This window comes from Anomaloglossus baeobatrachus, chromosome 1, assembly GCF_048569485.1.
Source record: "Anomaloglossus baeobatrachus isolate aAnoBae1 chromosome 1, aAnoBae1.hap1, whole genome shotgun sequence".
In the NCBI taxonomy this organism is placed as follows: domain Eukaryota; kingdom Metazoa; phylum Chordata; class Amphibia; order Anura; family Aromobatidae; genus Anomaloglossus; species Anomaloglossus baeobatrachus.
Window position 1 is genome coordinate 483,467,908 of NC_134353.1, and position 17,756 is coordinate 483,485,663.

The following is a 17,756-nucleotide window of genomic DNA, read 5'->3' on the forward strand; positions in this document are numbered from 1 at the left end:
GGTCTGTGGCTGCTGTAAAGCAAACCTATAAGTTCTGTTGAGAGGCTCAGAGAAGATACCTGCCCAATGTATTTATTGTAATAGAAGTGTATTTTTTTTCTCAATCATTCACAGACCATGTCTTATATATGTCAACAATGGTGAGTTAGAAGGTCGCCATACACATAAGTTAATAGTAGACCACGCATGCTGATTTTGGCAGAGCCAGCCTACTATGTTATATATACTTTCTCTATTTGATCACTGATTTTGGGGAAGACAGAGTCGACATTTTGACTTTCAACGTTTCCAGTCCTTTGCTGCCATCAGAGGTGTCTGGAAGAGGTTTCTTCTCCTTTCTCTCTCGAGGACACAGATGCCCAAGCTTTCTTGTGAATAGCTGTCAATCATACGTGTGGTTGGTGGATGGCTTTTGACGGCGTAAAGCCACTTTTAGTTTACATAGCCTTTGGATGCCATTAAGAGCTGCTTTCTTGGTGTAGCAATAAGTCCGGTGATAGGCATCGCTTTGCTCTTGTAAACTGCGGAAAAATAAGTCTACTGTAATAAATACATTCTATTCTTGTAATTGTGGATGTAAACCAATAACATTAGGCTATATAGGGTGCCTGTGGATACATGAAATTCAGCATGTCACTAAAAGACACATGAAGTAATATGCTGCTGCCTTGAACATTTCCCATGTATGGTTTCATGCAGCATGCACTGATCTGTATTATGTGCATTATGATGTGCTAATTCTAGTGCCCAACCACTAATGCTGTGATATTACCTCATTTCCAGTGTCTTCAAACAGATTCTCTGCTAAGGTAAGAGTGATGATTGCTTAAAGGGAAGAAGTGATGCGATTCATGCTGCCAAATTACAGGCTGCATGACTCAGAGCCGCGCTGTATGATCACAGTCAGGTATATTTGTCAATTAAATATTCTTCTGGATCTTCTATGTTTTCTCTTTGAAACACCAGAGCAATTTGAGAGGAAAATAAGGAAAATATACCTATCTACAATCGTGCAGCGAGGCTCTGATTCATGCTGCTCGTGGTTTCAGCAGCATGGATTGTATGATGCATTGCTTTTCAACTATTCCTTTTTTACTAGAAGACTGTATTAGATTAAGATGATGGAATACTTGGTGTTTTCTGAAGACACATACCTGGCTTAGAGTAAAATGTACCACTCTGTAGTTGCAGTGTGCTTCAGTAGGCTGTTCTTTCACTCAGTACTTACTGTAGTCTCTCTTGGGAAACAAAATCTGTTTTATTCAGTTGTCAGAGCAGGTCCTCCACCTCCTCTACTGTGCCATGTGACTCTGATAGGGCCAAACAATGTACAGGGATATTCAATTAATAGGATGAAAGAAACCAGTCCAGATTTTGTTTTCTTTTTATCCCTGCACTGCACTCCAAACCTAGTTGTCTATCACACTCTATACTTCTGTTATGCATGGTGTGCTTATCTGCAATTCAGCCATCTCTTTGCTTCTCTTCAGGCTTCATCTTGATTTCTAGTTTGTACCCTGCATTTTATTTCTCTTTGCTCTTGTAATCCCATTATGCATCAGGACAGCATAGCATGATATAGACTGCTAGTGCTTCTCTGCCTGCTGTCGGAGCACTCTGAGCTTTCCCTCTGTATGCTCCTAAATAAACAAATATACATAAGTATGCAGTCAGGAGGCTGAACTGTCATATTCTAAATTTTAACTGTGTGACAGGAGCTGTGCAGTCATCATCATTAAGGCTATGTGCCCACGGGCGCTCATACCTGCGGATGTATCCGCTGGTATGAGTGCATGTTTCCCGCAGCTGCCCGCCGGCGTCCGCAGCTATTTTTAGCTGCTAGATTACAGCGGAATAGCTGCGGGAAACATGCGGACATTCATGCGGCTTACCTGCGGACGTCCCGGCCTCTATCTCCATAGTGGAGGGCAGGGACATCCGCAGGTAATTCCGCATGAATAATTGACATGCAATTATACGTGCGGATGCCTACACCCGCAGCATGTTCCGCAGCCGCTCTTTCCACAGCGTGGACACAGCACTCCCCATGTCCCATAGGATAACATGGGGAGTGACTGTACATGCTAAAACCTGCGGATTTATCTGGAAAATCCAGAAAAATCTGCAGGTTTTGCGCGGCAAAATCCGCAGAAACAAGGTCCCGTGGGCACATAGCCTAACTGTGATAAGGGTTTCTGTCCCTTTCTCTTGTGAAGAACTTCAGTTGTATAGTCCATGCAGTTCCATCACACCGGCAATTCAGATGATTGAGCTAATGACCTCCTTCAGAGGACATAAAGGCATTTAATTTCCTGGGGGGGTCACAAAAAGATCACATAACCTAGCTAAAAAAAAGCATACCATAATTATTCATATAGAAAGGAACCTCTTTATCAAGTAATACTAACTGATTATAAATATATATAAAACCACATTAGCACAGGCACAAATAACTTTTTTGTTCTTTTACAGGAAGCCTACAGGTTGATCTATCGCACTTACCTCAATGAGGGATTCCTGAGTCTCTGGAGAGGCAATTCTGCCACTATGGTACGAGTCATCCCCTATGCTGCCATACAGTTCTGCGCTCATGAACAGTATAAAAAACTGCTTGGCAGCTATTATGGCTTTCAAGGAGCGTAAGTATCTGGATCAATTTCATAAAAAATGCCACCATTCTTTGTGTATCAGGAAACCAAAAATTATATTTACGGTATATAGTGACACGAGTCTATGGTCTAAATCAAGGCTCCTTGTGTGTGGCCATTAACTGTACAGAAGATACCCACACAAAAAATGTGGATGAGCTTGGGGAAGAGACCAAAGTGCAAAATTAGATTTTTTTTTTTTAATTGTTAAAAAAACCCTGAAAGATACATTATCAACAAAGTACAAACCCCCAAAGTCAACTTAAAAACAGAAACATTCACAGGAGCCCATGATCAGTAATGTGAAATCAGCAAAATTGATTATTTTATTATTAAAGTTGTATCTTCGCTACATGCTTATCTTATTTTATATACAAATTGAATTTTGTGTGTTTAAAATATAATATACAACATAAAAGCAATATACTAAAAAGGGCAGGCCATCAATTAAATAAACATTACAAAACGAGACCATGCTAATCAATACCTAGTCGCATTACCAATGCACTAACAGGATACAGCAGGCTCCGACAATGATAAGATGGAGGCAGCGTAGATGCAAAATACTGATGAACAACCACTTGCCCACTGATGAGATGTGTGAGTGGTTTCCCATTGGTATTTTACACTTTTACCCCTTCCTTTTATTTTGGGGCCTGCTGCATCCTGCAGTATATTAATATTGTGACCAGGTATTGGTAAGTATGATCTCCTTTTTTCTGTGAACTCATATATACAACGTGTAATAAAGGGTTATTTTCAAAATAAAAAATATCACGTATCCATAGGATAAGTGATTACTAGCAAATCGGTGGGGGGCAAACCTCTGGGATCTCCAGTTACTAAGAACATAGCTCCAACATTCCCCATTTATTCATTATCTATGGGACTGTAGAAATAGACGAACACTGTACTCTCCTATTTCTGCAGTCCCCTATCAATGGCGTGCACCGATACCTCCATAATATGGGGGCATTTCTGTTCTCGTGATCAGTAGATGTCCCAGCAATGGTTGGACCCTCACAAACACAGTAATCACTACTTCTGGACTGCACATATGCTTTATACGCCTGGGCAGTCCGCACTTACACTGCACTGACGTTCTAAAATGTCAATTCAGTGTAAGCAGCCTGGACAAGACAGTGCAGCTGTTGGGTGGGGAGATGGTTGTCACACACAGCCAGACTTCCCAGAAAGAATATAAGCATGGTTTAAAGGCAACCTATCACCAGATTTGGTGACTATAAGCTGTGGCCACCACGAGTGGGCTCTTATATACAGCATTACAGAATACTCTATATAAGAGCCCAGGCCGCTGTGTAGAACGTAAAAATCACTTTATAATACTCACCTAAATGGTCGGTGCGGTGCAGACTGGTCGGATGGGTGTCTCCGTTCTCTGGTACCGGCACCTCCTCTTTCGGCCATCTTTGTCCTCCCTTGTTGAATACAGGCCAGAAGGGTAACTGCAAGATTATCTGGAGATCAGGGTCCCATATTGGTAAAAATGTATATTTTTAAATATATCTAGCTCCATCTATAATGATTCACATTACACCTTACAAAATAATAGTAAACTGTTATCCAGTCGCGGCCAAACGTTATGAGACTGATACAAATTTTGGTTATTAGACCATTAGCTGCGTCAGTGCTTTTAAATATTAGTCAGATGTTTCTATGGTTACTGAAGTACAATTCTAAGCATTTCATACGTTTTTACACTTTTATTGACAACTACATCAGGTTTTGCAAAAACTTAATATTTTCAGTGTTTACCCTTCTTGTTCAAGACTTCTAATATTCTAGGCCAAATCCTGACTGATCTAATCAGTGCTTGTGCTTATCTCAATATGTGTTTTTTTGTTTGTCCACCCGCTTTTTGAGGCTTGACCACAGGTTCTCAGTGGGATTGAGAGCTGGGCAGTTTCCTGCCCGTGGACCCCAAATTTCAATGATTTGTTCACCGAGCCACTCAGTTATCACTTTTACCTTGTGACATGGTCTCCATCATGCTGTATAAAGCATTGTTCATAACCAAATTGCTCCTGGGTCATTAGGAAATTTTTCTCTTGGAAAATGTTTAGATACATGGCTGTGTTCTTAGGCAAAATTGTGAATGAACCCACTCCCTTGAATGGACAGCAGTCTGAAGGGGGCTTCATCAGAGAAAATAACTTTACATCAGTCCTCTGCAGTCCCATCCTTGTACTTCTGGCAAAGGTATTTTCTCCGATGAAGCCCCCTTCACACTTTTTGGGATATCTGGAAGAATGATTACCTGAGGAGAGAAGGAAATTTGCGTGCTACCATGAGTCCTGTGTACAAAAAGATACTATTGAAATTGGTAGCTTGAATGCATTCAGTATTTAATGCAGTAAATCTCCAGATAATATCAAAACCATTTCTTCTTTACAATTACGTAAGGAAAAATGAATTTCAGTGTAGCTGTCCTCAGGATTACTTTCTGGCAGAAAAGCAGTTATTTGCCTTCCACATTGTTAAATATTACACTGCCATACATCTGCGCCTTAATTTCTTACAGACTAATGCAGTCATCACATCAATATCCTTTAGGCTCAGTGTTTATTTACCGACCTAAATGCTCAATTGATTTCTGCAAAATTGAGCAGTTACTACGTTTGTAATGCCGGTATTAATGAAGGTCGCTGCTTCATCTGAATGTAAACTTATGTCTATCATACATTCTATGCAGCTTCTTAAGCGAGTAACTTAGTATAAAATATATATTCTGTTACACTACCCAGATGAAGAATTGAGCAGCACAGACAACATTTTAAATGCTCTGTACACAACACGTTTATGGTGTATGTTGGTTGGATGCATCAATTGTATAGTGTTAGATTTTGCAGTTTTATACTATACATGTATTTTTTTCTGCAAAATAAAAAATGGGCAAGGGCTTATTTTCAGGGGGTGTCTTAAATTTGTCTGATGCATTAGTGCCCGAGCATTGACCCACAATCCTTGTTGCTCTACACTCCCTGACAGAAGGTCTGTCGCTTATCCATGTTATGTAAATAAAATCTTATAATCTGACTTTAAATTCATCCATTGGTTTTTATAAATTACTGGTCTGAGGTTACATTCAGTATGGGGGTGTGCAAAACATTTGCAAGGTGGAAGGCAATATCAATAGCCTAAAATATCAAGATCAAGGTGCTCAAGGACTGGCCAGCCCAGTCACCAGACACAAACATCATTGAGCATGTTTGCGGTAGGATAAAAGAGGAAGCTTGGAAGACAAAACCAAAGAATCTAGATGAACTCTGAGAGGCATGTAAGACTGCATTCTTTGCTATTCCTGATGACTTCATCAATAAATTGTATGAATCATTGTTGAAGCTCATGGAAGTCACACAAAATATTAAATATGGCTCTAATAGCACCACAACTTCATTCACCAATGTTATGCAACATATCTTTGTATTAGCAGTTAATTATTTGTTTGAATTTCACATTACTTTCTGTGGGCGACACAACTTTTGTCTTGCCAAAATCTGACCTTTCTGTGTTCATTAAATGATCAATATTTCAGCTTTGCAGCAACTTTATTTTCATAACCTAAATCAAATTTGGGAGGGTTTCAGCTTTCAAAAGAGTGATTTATAAAACCAATGGATGAATTTAAAGTCAGGTTATAAGGTTTTATTTACATAACATGGATAAGCGACAGAACTTCTGTCAGGGAGTGTAAGCCCCGGGTAATTAAGTGAATGAATATTCACCCTCTTTCCCACCCCAGAATTCTGCCCACCGCTCTGAGTCATGCACAGGCACTGACTCTCTATGCATGCTGTACCGTATCACTGCCTGAGGATCACAGCACATTCCTCGGTATCTCTCCTGAGCGGACATTGACAGCTGCTTATAAATACATGCTAAATAATTCACTGGTGTTGGCGTGCTGACGCCTGTATGTCATGTGTCAGCACGCCAACACCCCCTTGATCATGGAACCTTTCCCACAGCGACTTTTTGAAAAAGACCCGGATGGGTCGAAACGTCCCCAGTGAATCTTATCTCTATCAAAAACATATATTTATTTTTTTTGTATATACCACAAATAAATTCTACTATTGCATGAAGTTTTAGAGAGTGCAGTGAATTAAGTTGGAATTTTTGGACTACCCCATTTCACGTGCACCTCGACTCCTTCCGAGTGCAGAACCATTCTCTTTACCTATAAATTCATGCTGGCACTCTCAGATCAAGAGTGCCTCCGATGATTGCGATGAGCAGACGACTGCTAATTAAGTGAATGCATATGCACCCTTTTCCTCACCCAGCCCACCGCTTTGGACCCTGCACTCACACTCTATGCTTGCTGTACTGTATCACTGTAGCTCGGTCGCTTTGCAATCCACAGCGGCTCATCCGAGCTGGGAGTGACAGCTGCATAGACATACACACTGTCACTCTCAGATCAGGAGCGCCTACGATGATTGTAGTGAACAAACACATGGCTAATTAAGTGAATATTCAGCCTCCTCTCCCGTAATCCCGCCCACTGCTGAGTCCTGCACAGTAACTCGCACTCTGCCTGCTATATTACTGGTACTGTCAGCCTGAGGATCCCATCACAATCATTAGTAACCCTCCTGAGCTGAGTGTAAGAGCTGCATAGGCATACCCACTGGCACTCTGAGCTGAGTATAGCGATGCGATCCCCAGGCTGGCAGTATCGGTAATACAGCAGGTTGAGTGCAGTGATCATGCAGGACTCAGTGGTGGGTGTGATTATGGGAGAGGAGGCTGAATATTCATTCACTTAATTAGCCATGCGCTTGCTCGCTGCAATTACGACTACACTCCTGATCTGCGAGTGACAGCGTGTATGTAGTGGTCACACTCAGCTCAGCAGAGATGCCGAAGATTGTGGTCAATCCTTAATGAAAATTTACTGCTCCCCCTGCCCACAACTGTACCAGAGACTGTGTAATGGTTGCAGACCAGTTGGCTGCATTTATAGTTTAAAAAGAAAGCAAGAAATGTTAAAAATGGCATGGGCTTCTGCCCCATATGTGATAACCAGCGCGGGTAAAACAGACTGCTATAGGCTGCAACCCCCCAGCTGTCTACTTTACCGCGGCTGGGTGTTCACCACCCTTTATTCGGATGACAAACCTGAACATGAACCGGATTTACAGATAAGTCTATGTTTAGTACAAATCCTGAACTTTACAGGTCGTAAAAATACAATCTATTTTTTTACGCAAATTTAATTTTTTTTTTTTTTTTATTGCCAAAATTAAAAAAAAAACAAAAGAAAACACAGCACTATACAATTTGGATATTGCTGTAATTGTACTGAACTGAATAATCATTTCCAGGTAAATTTTACTACACAATGAACACCATAAAATCAAAACTTGAAAAACCCTACTTAGAACCTTTTTTTTTTTTTTTAATACACATAAAGGCTTATTGAATGGTGTCATTTTAAACTACAATTCGTCCCATAAATAAACAAGCTTGCATATGGCTGCATCGATAGAATAGTAAAAAAGTTATGACCCCTGGGAAGGGAAAAACCAAGCTCAAAAAAGAAAAAAAAAATTGTCTGGTCTCGAAGGTGTTAAATTAGTAAAGAAGGAAGTAAGCCCATAAGCTGCATAATTGTGATAGGAATGCATTAGTAACTGTCAGTAGGGCTCTTTTTGTGTGCCCTTCATGAAATAACAGGATCATTGTATGGATCATACGGACTGTCCTTGGTCACACTGCTGACTCCTCATAAATGGATATCATGTGCCTCATTTCAATCACACACTGATTTTCAGGAATAGCTTGGTCTTACTTGAATGCTCTCTAGTATGAGAGTTTTACATGTTTCGAGTTCTGTGTATAACACTGTAATTTTGTCTTTTCCTTAATTTAAAGCATAACTGTTTAGTTTTTTCATAAATCAATAGTGCACATGAAAATAAGCAACTTTGTAATATATATTATCAGAGAAATCTATTTTTTTTTCTCTACCTCAGAATTGAGGATTTTCATAATGATTGATCAATTCTGACAAAGTCTGTATTCAGTAAAGACTTTCCCATTACTGAGGTAGGAGATGGCGGCTGTTACTGATCAGATTCTATTCTATGCCAATGGGAGGAGGAGCTCTGCCTCAGGCTCCTCCCTCTGCCTCAGGCTCCTCCCTCTGCCTCAGGCTCCTCCCTCTGCCTCAGGCTCCTCCCTCTGCCTCAGGCTCCTCCCTCTGCCTCAGGCTCCTCCCTCTGCCTCAGGCTCCTCCCTCTGCCTCAGGCTCCTCCCTCTGCCTCAGGCTCCTGCCTCTGCCTCTAGCTCCTGCCTCTGCCTCTAGCTCCTGCCTCTACCTCTAGCTCCTGCCTTCTACCTCCTGCCTCTACCTCTAGCTCCTGCCTCTAGCTCCTGCCTCTGCCTCTAGCTCCTGCCTTATGCCTCTAGCTCCTGCCTCTGACTCTAGCTCCTGACTCTAGCTCCTGCCTCTAGCTCCTCCCTCTGCCTCTAGCTCCTGCCTCTACCTCCTGCCTCTGCCTCTAGCTCCTGCCTCTAGCTCCTGCCTCTACCTCTAGCTCCTGCCTCTGCCTCTAGCTCCTGCCTCTGCCTCTAGCTCCTGCCTCTGCCTCTAGCTCCTGCCTCTGCCTCTAGCTCCTGCCTCTGCCTCTAGCTCCTGCCTCTGCCTCTAGCTCCTGCCTCTGCCTCTAGCTCCTGCCTCTGCCTCTAGCTCCTGCCTCTGCCTCTAGCTCCTGCCTCTGCCTCTAGCTCCTGCCTCTGCCTCTAGCTCCTCTCTCTGCCTCTAGATCCTCTCTCTGCCTCTAGATCCTCTCTCTGCCTCTAGATCCTCTCTCTGCCTCTAGATCCTCTCTCTGCCTCTAGATCCTCTCTCTGCCTCTAGCTCCTCTCTCTGCCTCTAGCTCCTCTCTCTGCCTCTAGCTCCTCTCTCTGCCTCTAGCTCCTCTCTCTCTGCCTCTAGCTCCTCTCTCTCTGCCTCTAGCTCCTCTCTCTCTGCCTCTAGCTCCTCTCTCTCTGCCTCTAGCTCCTCTCTCTCTCTGCCTCTAGCTCCTCTTTCTTTCTGCCTCTAGCTCCTCTCTCTCTCTGCCTCTAGCTCCTCTCGCTCTCTGCCTCTAGCTCCTCTCTCTCTGCCTCTAGCTCCTCTCTCTCTGCCTCTAGCTCCTGCCTCTAGCTCCTCCCTCTGCCTTCTGCCTCTATCTCCTCCCTCCAGCTCCTGCCTCTGCCCCTCTACATAGAATCTCATCAGTAACACTTGCCATCTCCTCTCAGTAATGGGAAAGTCTCCACTGGAAGCAGATTGTACCTCAGAATTTTGATAATGACTGATCACTTCTGGCAGAGGAAGAAGCAGATTTGTCCAAGTTTCTTATTTTTATCTGTACTATTAATTTGTGAAATAAAAATTAAACCAACGGTTACACTTTTTAATGTTGCACATTTCTGATTTTCATGATCTGCTTGTCTCTTCGTCCACCAGTGCTTTGACACCTATACCCCGTCTTCTGGCAGGATCTCTTGCTGGTACAACAGCAGCAATGCTCACTTATCCACTGGACCTTGTTCGTGCACGCATGGCTGTTACACCTAAGGAGATGTAAGTTCACAACTTTCTAGCAGTAGGTTGTTTTGTTTTTTTTTTCTACTGTTTAACACTCACAATTTATATACCTGCACTAACATTCTGCCTTGCCATTGGTTAGAGGTTTATTACTGGTTAAAGGGTTATTCCTATCTACTTGCGTTGTCATCTATCCATTGGAAAGGTAGTGATTGGCAGATAAGTGCTGGTCCCACTCCTAGAATCCTCTTGGCTTGTTCGCCCCTGGGTGACGGATGGAGGCTAGGTAGAGTTGAGTGCAATGGTGTGTTGTGCATGTGCCCTTGAGCTCCAGTGCAGCAGGGCAAATCAATAAGAGCTCTTTAAATAGAGCAGCAGGGTGCCTGTGCAACCAGCAGCTGCATTCAACTCCTGGACGTGGTTTTGCAGCCCGAAAAGCATGGTGGATACAAGTAGATAAGTCCCCTATTCTGGTGATTGGTGAGGGTCCCAGTAAATAGGAGAATATTGTTATAACGTACTCCAATCTACAAAAATGAACTCCCCTTCATGTGACTTTACCTTGCATGGAGTAATCACGAACATCATCCACTTCAATTTAGAACTTCACTGGTGTCTGAATCATCAATTTGCCCTAAGTGGTCTTACATCGTGTGTGTGTGTGTGTGTGTGTGTGTGTGTGTGTGTGTGTGTGTGTATACACACACATACGGTATATAATATACATATACAGAGGGAGAGAGAATTTCCTTACTAATTGAATCTGCATGTTCTTATACGCACATTGTCTTTGACTACTCAGGCGGTAGATTCAGACAATAGGTAGGTTTTCTTTCTACGGTAGTTTGTCACCATTGAGACATAGGAATGTTAGACCCAAAATAATAATAGAGATCTAATCACAAAGTTGCTTATTTCTTTTAAAGGCATTGAAATGTCCTATATTGGTGTACATAGCCTTTATTATAAGGAATTTGATAACTTCATGTCCTTGTCATCATTGGTGTCAGTGGTTTGCTTTTGCGCCCTAAAATATTAGCACCTTTTGGTTAGTGATTTTGGGTCTTTTTTGACTTGAGATCATTAACAGTCCAGTGGTGTATTAGGACGCTAGAAGCTCTGTTTTGTAGAAACTACACAGAAGGGATTGTGCACCAAAGCCAAGCCCTCACTGAAGCAGTGTAGTAATAGACCTGTGACTGTTCTCCCATCCACTGGGAATTTCTAATCTATGTTGTGAATGCGATGTGTGCTCTTCAGTCTACCCTGCACATAATCTAAATATTAAACAGGTGCCACACAATACTGAGTTAATCTACAATTCAAACAACATAAAGTTAAATATTTACCTGCAATACTTTAATACTGCGTTGAGGGGGTTTTTTTTATTTATAAAAGGTGGTGGTGGTGGGGGGATTGAAAATGAAAATTTATTTTGTAGCAATCTATATGGGGGCGTGATGAAGGGTATGTCTGAGTTCTTATGCCACTCCTGTAAGAGTATATTTCTCCTCTCTAAAATAAATTGAAAAAAAAAAACCAAAACCTTCCTTTGTGTGAACATAGCCTTAAAGGGGTTGTCCAAGCTGAAAATCTGCAGTCACACTATGCAATTGTAGACTTCTGTATAGTGACGGTGTATGGCGAGCGCACTCTTTCAGGAGTTTCCTATATAGCCAACGCGAGCAGGTCCACATGTATGCAATTTGCGTATGTAAGCTCAAAGTCCAACTGGATTGAGAGAAGACTTGCTAGTCTACCAGTAACCTAATCGCCCACTCTCACAGGCAATACTGGAGAATCCTGACAGCAATCACACTACATGCACTCAGACTCATACAGACTGCAGAGGCTCATCCAGAGCCTGAACAACCCTTTTAAGGTTTTATTTGTAGCAATTATTAATGTAATGTTCCAATGTTTTTGTATATTATAGGTACAGTAACATCTTTCAAGTTTTCATACGCATGTCCAGAGAGGAAGGCTTGAAATCTCTGTACCGGGGATTCAATCCAACTATTTTAGGAGTTATACCCTATGCTGGAATCAGCTTCTTCACTTATGAGACATTAAAGAAGCTACATGCAGGTGAGCAGACTCCATACATTACAATTAGGCTATATCTTGTGAATTGAGGACCAGCTCTTATGACGGACCAGAGCAGTGCAAATCTAAATGTTTATCTCGCGCCATTACCTTACATGTTATATGTCTCATGTGATGCCTTCTAACTAGTCAGCTGGGACAATGAAACTGGTTAGCATACCTCTTAATAGGTGTACTAGTAGTTTATAGCGCCATGTGATAAGTATCCTCTTGGATACTGTTTGGTTTAACACATGACAAATACAATATATGACCAATGTGGCTAAAATAATTGTATTTTTGTGTATTTGTCATTTTAGAGCAGAGTGGCAGGACACAACCATACCCTTTAGAACGGCTGTTATTCGGGGCCTGCGCTGGGCTCCTTGGTCAGTCGGCCTCTTACCCTCTGGATGTGGTGAGGAGACGCATGCAGACTGCCGGTGTAACGGGACATACGTACAGCTCCATACTTGGAACCATGCAGGAGGTGGTGTCAGAAGAAGGCTTGATCCGTGGGTTGTATAAAGGCCTCAGCATGAACTGGGTAAAGGGTCCAGTGGCAGTCGGTATAAGCTTTACTACCTTTGACCTAACACAGATTCTTCTGAAGAAGCTCCAGCGAGTGTCTGAAGTTCAGCGATAGTGGATGATCATTTCATGGTACTTTTAACCTGGTTGCGGAGGTTCTTTCTGACAGTGACGGCGTTAGAACAGCAAATCTCTCCTTCCTAGTGTGAAGGAAAAGATTTACCATTTTTAAAGAAACTGATTGGTGCTAGTATAGTTGGCCAAAACAGTATGGCTACAAGTGAAAAAATTGCTGTTGCCAAAAGTGTTAACAATGCCATTGCTAGGAACCTGGGGGTATAGTTCAGGTGTGCGGGTATAAGGGATGTCTGAAACTCATTTCATACAGTGCTGTTATCATCATCATCCTCCAGAAGTGCCTCATAACAGGCTGCTGGTTTTTCCATCTCTCAATCACTTTTGAACCGTTTTTATACCAGTGATATAGGAGATATTAAAGCTCAAAACTGGTATTCGGGGCTTCAAGGGCTTTCGTGCCGATTCCATGTTACCGTGGTTTACGTCAGTTTTATTATATTTTTTCCCCATTGAGTGAACGTTGTGTAGGTTTGATTGTTTTATTTTTGGGGTGTCTTTTGCTTAGAATTTGTGTAATATTGCCGCATTGCCTTTTAAACTGCTAATGTACCCTTTCAGCAGCAAAATGATGCAAAGTGCCATTGCTTGGTGAAGAGAAATTCTACGTACTAGCACATAGTTGTGGACATTTTGCCTCTGTTCATACTTATGCAGCTTTTATGCTCTGTGTTTGTGTACAAGTGGATACTTTATACACATAGACCTACATTTTAATGTGAATAACAATTCCTTTGTTAGTAATCTGTTAGGGATTTAGTCTATATTTTACCAAAATTTCCACAATGGTTTAGATGACTAGCGATTAAGAGGATCAGGACAGTCAGCTGATAGTACCTGCAGGATTTTGTTGGCACTGGGCGAAGCAGTGTTACTTTCTTTATGTATATTCTGATTATGAGCTGGATCCCAGTCATGTCCAAGCAAACAAATTCACCTTAAAGTGAACCTGGAAGAGGATTCACGCTGCCACAACCAAAGACTGTCATTTCAGCCCGGTATGTTTTACTCTAAAACGCTGTCATCCCTCCCTACATGTATGTGTAATGGTGTTCCCCCCAACTCCATTCCTCAAGGCCCACCAACAGATCATGTTTTCAGGAACTCTTTAGTATTGCACAGGTGATGGAATTATTTCCTGTACAATATTGGAGAAATCCTGTAAACTTGATCGGTTGAGGACTGGAGTTTGGGAACACTGATGTATATGCAGAGACTTGTGAGAAGCTGCCAAGGACCAGCCTCTTGGACTAATCACCCAAGTTGCATAGTCCCCGGCCAGTTTTCTTAGAAACGATGCAACGTTTTGGAGTGAAGAATACTTGACTGATATGACAGACCCCCTGTCTGTCTTGCTGCCTGTAGTTTGATTAAACCATCAGGTTCCCTGTAAGCAAGGTCCAAGCCTTGAATATAGGCAGTTTTTAGTTGTTTTAAAGGGAACCTGTCACCAGATTTGGTCACTATAAGCTGCTACCGCCACCACTGGGCTCTTAAATACAGCATTGTAACATGCTGTATATTAAAGCCCAGGCCGCTGTGTAGAACGTTAGAATCACTTTATAATACTCTCTTAAGGGGCTTTGCTGTCCAGACTGGTCTTTGTCCTCCTTTTTCTAAAGCCTGGGTGCATGACACATCCTACGTCATCCACACAAGCCGACACTGGGGTCCTGCGAAGGCACACTACAATACTTTGGGCTGCCCTGCTGACGGCAGATCAAAGTGCGCCTGCGCAGGAGCCCAGTGTCAACTTAACGTAGGATGCGTCCACACCCAGGCTTCAGAAGTAGGAGCACAAAGATGGTCGAAAGAGGAGGCGCCAGTACCGACGAACAGAGACACCCCTCCGACCAGTCTGGACAGCAACGCCCCTTAGGTGAGTATTATAAAGTGATTTTTACGTTCTACACAGGGGCTTGGGCTCTTATATACAGCATTCTAACATGCTGTATATAAGAGCACACTGGTGGTGTCCACAGCTTATAGTCGCTAAATCTGGTGACAGGTTCCTTTTTAAAGGGTTATTTCCACAATTCTTATTCTCTATGGAATAAGTTTCTGATCATTTGGACCCTCAGCGAGAAGACTTTGTATATATATAAAATACACACGCACACGCACGCGCGCGCGCACACACACATACACGTATATTATATGCCAAAAAGTGGAATCTGATCCAGCATGGGTGAAGCAGGAAAGGTCTTCTGGAATGAATGCTCTGATTTCCATGATGAGACTGATACTACAGTTTCACTGTCTTACAAAGCTTTACTACGAAGGCGTGAATAATTCTACATTTCTTAGTATCTTACAGAGGTGAGGCTTGGCCTGACTTGTCTCAGCCAAGTTAGTATTCTCTGTATAATGATTCAAAATGCACATTACAGACTCACATTGATGGCTTTTACATAATGCGTTTGTGTCTATATTGATATGTCTGAGTTAGTGTTAGTTCTTTTGGATATGGGATAGAGGTTAGCTATATAAGTACCGGTATATAAAAAAAAATATCTGTCAGAGCCTGCATACAAATAACTCCCTATGAGAAGCACATTGCACAATGACGCACAACTACAGTGTTGCACAATGCTAAACGGCAACCTTGCTGCTGAAGTGTTTCTCTGATCTAACAACTAACAAGTTAGAAAGGTTGATGCTTTTTACCCTTTTTGTTCTGCTGTGCCAGCACTTTTGGAAAAAGGTTTATATACATATACAAATATATTTTAAATAATTGTTGCAAGAGATTGTATATTTAATAAAACATATTCTAATGTGTCAGTGTATCATTTCATTATTTTAATTTGTCAGTCTGCAAATCATTTCGGCCATGAAGCCACACAAGCTTCCACAACTTTTGCTCCAAATTTCCCCTCTATTTTTATATTATACACGTGTGTGTGTGTGTGTGTGTGTGTGTGTGTGTGTGTACATGTACGCAAGCACACACTATAGCATATGATTGATGCTTTATGGGCAATCACCACAAGAGGGCGGTAGCGGACTTCGTTTGGCATAGTTGGACATCATGAACATAAGTTGCCACTCTGAGAGGCAGCGTGTTGCATTTTGTTCTACTTTTGTTTGAAAGTACAATAGGCACTAACACGGATACATAAGTACAAATACTTAATTTATAATTATAGCTATTCCTACTATGTCACTCATTTTAGACAAAATGAATAATAAATTATATATAAAAATTTTTTTTTTTTAAAAATTCTAATCTGAGAACTAAAGGTGCCCCCTTAGTTGTAACAAAGATCATGATTGTGTGTAACGTGTTATATATATATATATATATATATATATATATATATATATATATATATATATATATATATATATATATATATATATATATATATATATATATATATATATAACTCATGATCTTTATTACAACTACAGGCACCTTTTAGTTCTCAGATTATTAAGTTATAGCTACATAAATAAAATTGAGAACCCTAATAAATATGAAGGATGTTTTGGGGTATCTGCACAAGTGCAGTGGATCCATTGCAAAAAAATCTGAGGCTTAAACTTTCTGGTTAAGTACAATTGTGGATCCTCTTTATCTGTTTTTTTAAAAAAAAAAAAAAAAAAATGAGCTTTATGTGGATTTATTATCCCATAGAGCTCCTTTTCTGCTAAATCGTAAAATACAGCATACACTTGCATTAATAGAATTTGCATATATTTTCAATCAGTATTTGGGTATGGAGTCCTAAAGCTGTGAACATGGCCTCAATGTTAGTTATTTTTCAGTTTTTCATGAAGTCTTCTCTGCTGCAAATTTATTGGCCTGCCTCATAAATGCCTCTAGTACGGTTGCATTGTTCTTAATAGACATGGATAAAGATGACCTCTCGCAAATGATCATTGGTGTCAGAATCCCAGGGCTGTTAATACTTACTGTGACATCTATGTAGCTCAGACGTCCTCCATGTGTCCCCTTCCCCCTCTCATTAGTTAGCCTCTATTAAGACTGCGTGTGAACATGACTGAGCTGTGTCCTACACGCTCTGTCCCAGCCTTGTGGGTCACGTCTGGGTGAGACCCCCTGAGAGGAGTCAGCCTGCAGCCCTGAATATATTAGCACCTGAAATATTCTGCCGATGATTAGTCATTGTCACTGGGCACTTTCCACATATCCAGCCCCATTATGTGTCCTTATTAGATCATGCCTTCTTAAACCTTTGAGCTGGCTATTATGAGCATCTTATCCCACGTAACTAGAGAGGTCTAGGGAGAAGCTGTTATATCGTCGCCTCTTAACATCAAAACACTGTGTGATTAATATATATATATATATATATATATATATATATATATATATATATATATATATATATATATATATATATAATGAAGCCTACTGATGAAGTTAAATAATGGGTGTCTACTTCCTAATCATATTAGTCTGGACTACAGAGTTACACATTCTACCTATACATTGTCCTAAACTTTCCAAAGGATAGGAGGATTGTTTACACCTGATATAATTGTTGTAAACATCTAAAAAAATAAAAATATATTCTATACTTAGCTGAAAACAAGAATATAATCCCTTCACTTCCAGCAAGCAGAAATTCTGAAAGTGTCTCACTATATAAAATGTTACGCAACTTTCCATTATAAAATGCTTTGGATGTGACACGTACTTGCATGGATTATTGATCTTGATAAAGTAACGGAGTGGCCATTGTGAAGTGCCTACAGAAGACGTGCCAGGGGAGGATGGAGGAATAGCAGAGTAAGTTCAGCATTTCCTTTCACATCCATCTTCT

The 17,756-nt window shown here is 41.2% G+C and overlaps 1 protein-coding gene and 1 long non-coding RNA gene across 2 annotated transcripts in view; one reads left to right on the forward strand and one right to left on the reverse strand.

Annotated features, from left to right (window-relative positions):
- SLC25A42 (solute carrier family 25 member 42) overlaps positions 1-15,726 on the forward strand; it is a 56,523-nt gene extending 40,797 nt beyond the window's left edge. Inside the window, exons 4-8 of the mRNA XM_075315174.1 lie at positions 784-809; positions 2,473-2,639; positions 10,132-10,248; positions 12,149-12,300; positions 12,618-15,726. Coding sequence (XP_075171289.1) covers positions 784-809; positions 2,473-2,639; positions 10,132-10,248; positions 12,149-12,300; positions 12,618-12,943 — 788 coding nt within the window. The 3' untranslated portion in view covers positions 12,944-15,726. The remainder of the gene's footprint in view (positions 1-783; positions 810-2,472; positions 2,640-10,131; positions 10,249-12,148; positions 12,301-12,617) is intronic.
- Positions 215-16,977, reverse strand: LOC142243343 (uncharacterized). Its single transcript, XR_012724353.1, has 3 exons — positions 16,883-16,977; positions 4,000-4,114; positions 215-521 (listed from the first exon to the last, which is right to left on the reverse strand). It is a non-coding gene; the product is annotated as an uncharacterized LOC142243343 (long non-coding RNA).
- Between the last annotated feature and the right edge of the window lie 779 nt (positions 16,978-17,756).